This window comes from Tuber melanosporum (assembly GCF_000151645.1).
Source record: "Tuber melanosporum whole genome shotgun sequence assembly, scaffold_187, strain Mel28".
Taxonomy (NCBI): domain Eukaryota; kingdom Fungi; phylum Ascomycota; class Pezizomycetes; order Pezizales; family Tuberaceae; genus Tuber; species Tuber melanosporum.
In genome coordinates this window covers 191934-196029 of record NW_003298849.1, presented here as the reverse complement: position 1 = coordinate 196029, position 4096 = coordinate 191934, and the positions used below count along the sequence as shown (strand labels likewise).

The 4096-nt window shown below is 49.6% G+C and overlaps 1 protein-coding gene; it reads left to right on the top strand.

Annotated features, from left to right (window-relative positions):
- The first annotated feature begins 722 nt into the window (after positions 1 to 722).
- Positions 723 to 3725, top strand: GSTUM_00003721001 (uncharacterized protein). XM_002837352.2 has 3 exons: positions 723 to 1243; positions 1412 to 3088; positions 3151 to 3725. The coding sequence occupies exons 1-3, from the start codon at positions 943 to 945 to the stop codon at positions 3342 to 3344; spliced, it is 2172 nt and encodes a 723-aa protein (XP_002837398.1). The 5' UTR covers positions 723 to 942; the 3' UTR covers positions 3345 to 3725.
- Positions 3726 to 4096: the final 371 nt, after the last annotated feature.

The window sequence follows — 4096 nt, the reverse complement described above, 5'->3', positions numbered from 1 at the left end:
AGCGGGACGATAGACGGGCTGTAACAAAGGGGATAGGAAAACCTATTATATCCCTATTAGGTATTTGTTTTCATCCAGATATGTTCTGTATATGTTTCACCTTCCCATCCGCTCGTTCATGAGGTTTTTCCGGTCATGGCCCGCTCTCTTTTGGGTTTGTTTTTTTACATGACAACTGTTGCCGTGTTTTACGCACCAAGCACTACTGTTTTTTAATTATCCACATCCATACTACTGTATGCTGTGCCCCCCAAATTGTTACCGCACCTATGCATATTTACCTATACATTCTAAACCCCCAATACCCGCCCTTAACCCTTACGATGTTCGCCCCCCCCTGTCTAGCGACCTTTTCTCGAATTCCAATTATATCTTTCATTCCTCATTGATTACAACACTAATCTCCGGTGTCTATTACATAGTTACTAAGGTTTTACTTTTAGGCCTGCGAGTGTCCTCATCGTCCGGATCTAGTCCTAGAACACAGCGAAGGATTGGGCACATTTAGCGAATACTTGCATCCGTCTAAGGAGAGATAGCAAACAATTTATTACCTTAGCTACTTTAGTAGGTACTTGCCTCCCCCCCCCAAACCATACTCGATACAATCAATCCCTTCTTCATCTTTCCCCTTCTCTCTTCCCTCCCCTCAAAGTTTTCCCTCGCACCTACGTACATACATCATACCCCCCACCCTTTCCCCCCTCCCTCCCTCCCTCCCTTCTTTCTGCCTTCGTATTTTTCTGCACGACACACTAAGCAGTGTTAAAAAAAAAATTTGGTACGTCGTACACAGCTATACTCCATCGCTTCCATAATTCAACCCCGACCACTCAAAACGGAGGTCCTCTGCCTGGCTGAGGCCCCCAGATACCAACCATTGAACACCTACTGGCACAACAGGGCAGCTCGACCCCGCAGCTCAGCCCCCCTCTTCCGGCCATGACGAACGACCAAAAGTCCCTCGCCGAAAAGGAAGAGGTATTTCTGGGTCCCACCACTGCCGAGACGGATGAGTTCTACGCCTACCAACGCGACAATCCGGGGAAAGAGAAGGCTGAATACCTTCAATGGTTCGAGGGCAAATTCGGCAAAGAGATCGAGTTGAGACGGAGAAGGTCCGATCAACCATCTGATCTCGAATATATGGTCATTAAGAAGAGATCCAAGTATCGGGAGCGTATCGGGATTGAAAGTGAGAAACTCGTAACCTACTACGAGAATAATCCCAAAAAAACATACCGTGAGCTCGCTTCCTGGTTTCAAAAACAGTTTGGGAAGGAAATAGACATCACAGCCATCTCTCGTGAGTGCGCGAGTATTAATTAATCATTGTTACCATGCACCAGTTTGGCTGTGTGTTTGTTGTTTCCCGCTGTATAATATGCTAACCTTGGTCGTTTGCTCCTAGTAGGCGCATTAAAACGCTCGCGAGCCTCCGAGGCTAGTGCTGACAGTCCTCCCGATCTTAATAGCGGCGGCCCAAGCTCAGCTAAGAGAGGGAGGCGGTCATATGGTTCCGCGGGCCCAATGTCCTCGTCGGCATCCGGGCCTCCCCCCTCGTCAATGCCCACCTTTTCTGTCGATATCTCGAACAACAACAACCGACCGCAACCCGATGGCGATATGAACGCACCCGGAAACCAATCTCGCCAAATGACGCCTCAGGTTCATGGCAACGAGGCTCCGGCGTATCCTGGCGGTGGTGGTGGAATGAGGGATGATGGTAGCCCAAGAGTGATTCATGGAGAAACCCCCAAACCTGGGATCCCTCTGCCTAGTTACCCCAACAGAGTGCACCAGCCACTAGCGCCAGCTGGGTCTCCGGGGACCCCAACCCATCGTGATCAACCTGGTATGCCCTTGCCACAGACACCAATGTGGGCAGCGGTTAATACCAATGCTCCCTTTATTCCAAAAGTAGGCAAGATTGCTCCTAAACTTGAGCGGCCTTCCGCTGGGCCTCCTCAACCTCCCCAACTTCCCCAACTTCCCCAACCTCCCCAACCTCCTCAACCTCCTCAACCTCCTCAACCTCCCCAACCTGTTCAACCTGTTCAACCTGCTCAACCTGCTCAACCTCCCCAACCTCCCCAACTTCCTCAACCTGGTAGGGAGCCTCCTCATCCTCAACAGGCGTCACCACTTGGACCGAATCCTTCACCAGCCGCACGAGTACTGCGTAGTAACAGTATCTCCAAGAGTGGTGGTGGAACTCCGGCAGCAGCGCCAGTTTCCCTGCCACCAATGGGGCCTGGAGCTCCACCCCCGCCCTCTCGGATGATGCCTGGACCACCACCCCCTCCCGATCCGCAGTCACCGGAGGTCCGCCCTCGACATCCTGAACAGAATCAGGATGATGATATGGATCTTGATGAACTTAGAAACCGTCTTTTCGAGGCAAACCGGAAGCAGGCTAAAGTCACGGCGGAGGTTAATGGTTTGGAGGAGCAGGTTCAAAAATTAGAAAGGCAGGAACTGTTGAGGCAGCACGAGATGGATGTTCGAAGATTCAAGGGAATTGAGCAGAGTTTTGTTGCAGAGAGGGAAAGGCTGGTGTCCGAGATCATGTCGCAAAAGGCGTGGAACAACGACCTTCAGCGCGGAAATCTGGAATTGCAAGATATCAAGGGCAAGTTGGAAATCGATGTCGGCCGACTCTTGGACGAGAGAAACCATGCCATCCATGCTCTTCGACACCATGAGGCCAAGCTCTACACGATTACCCAGGCCTTTGAGATTCTAGGTGGGCCTGAGGCTCGTAAGAGGGCTGCCGCTGCAAAGTACGGACCGGCGATAACGTCGCCTACTGAGTACGATCATCGCTCTCATAAAGACAAGGAAGATCTTGACTCGTGGGTCAACAAAAAGTTTGCGATTGATGCTTCTAACGAGGGTCAACTAAAGAACCTTGTGACTGATCTTGCGAATGCCGGCGTGTCTGATTTTGGCAGTAAAATTAGGAGCCTGGAGGTGTTTGTGAACGGTATTAGTGTGGAAAGGGAGAAGCTCCAAGCGGAATGGACTTCAAGGCTGTCTTCTCCCTCTAGAAGGGAGACACAGACTCCGGAAGCGGGGAAGTCGCATGGTAGGTGGAAGCATTTCCCCTTCCCGAACTGGGTGACGGCTTTCTAATTTATATTCTAATAGGTTCTTATACAACCTCTGATAAACAGACTCCCCCAGCCACCACCACTGCCGTAACAACCCCCCAAGAGCACTCTCCTCTGCAGCAGCTGGCCAAGTCCAATTCTAAAGTTAAACCAGATCCGAGCCGCCCCGCAACTCCGGAAGAAAGGGCTGTCCGAGGAAACCGGAGCGGAGATATCGAGATGAAAGGCTGAGCGAATTATTCTTGTGAAGGGTTGTGAGTAAGTTTCCTTACGTTCAAAACTTGTAATACTAGCTATCTTCTGTTCTTTTCCTTCAATCATTCGGTTCTTGTACAGATGAGCTATTATCAGCCTTTCTCGATACCTCTGTTTTTTGCCTCTTTGCCTCTTCCTTCTTTTTTCTCTTTTATTCGGCACCTTTTTTTGTTATTATTTTACTTTCTTGTCTAAAGCTTGAGAAACGAGGTCATGAAAAGTTTAGGGGGGGCGCATCTGGATTCGAGTCTTTTTCCTTTTTCCTCTTTCCTCTCATACAAAACGGATGTCTTTAGTTTCATTCTGGCTTTTTCCTAGCACCGTTCTTTCCCGGTTTCCGTTTGTCTAGAATGCTGGTGTGAGGGTTTCTATCATTTGTACTACCTGTAGGTCTTGGCATTAATTGAGCTACCTATTCTATGTTTTTTCCCCGTTATAAAGCTTGAAGCAACCGGGCCCGCTTGCCCGCCAACCCCATATGATGGACGAGATGGTGGATTGGAGTGATGGAGGTTCGCTCGTTGTCTTTTGTGCCAACTAGCTCGCGATGTGGTTGTCTCACTGATCACTTCGTTCCCGTATTCCGTGACCTTTTAGTGCGTGTTTTGTCCTTTGATGTTCAAAATTTTTTACCGGTAGTCTCAAAGGTATGGCTTTGGTCACTCAATAGTGACCCGGCCAACGGAATTTATGACCCCGAGGAATTGTTCGATCTTTGCCTCGGGGGA

Excerpts from the sequence above, each read along its gene's own strand:
- GSTUM_00003721001 (XM_002837352.2), top strand. The coding sequence starts at position 943 with ATGACGAACGACCAAAAGTCCCTCGCCGAAAAGGAAGAGGTATTTCTG. Across the intron at positions 1,244-1,411 it reads TAATCCCAAAAAAACATACC|TAGGCGCATTAAAACGCTCG; the intron begins GTGAGCTCGCTT and ends GTTTGCTCCTAG. Across the intron at positions 3,089-3,150 it reads GGAAGCGGGGAAGTCGCATG|GTTCTTATACAACCTCTGAT; the intron begins GTAGGTGGAAGC and ends ATATTCTAATAG.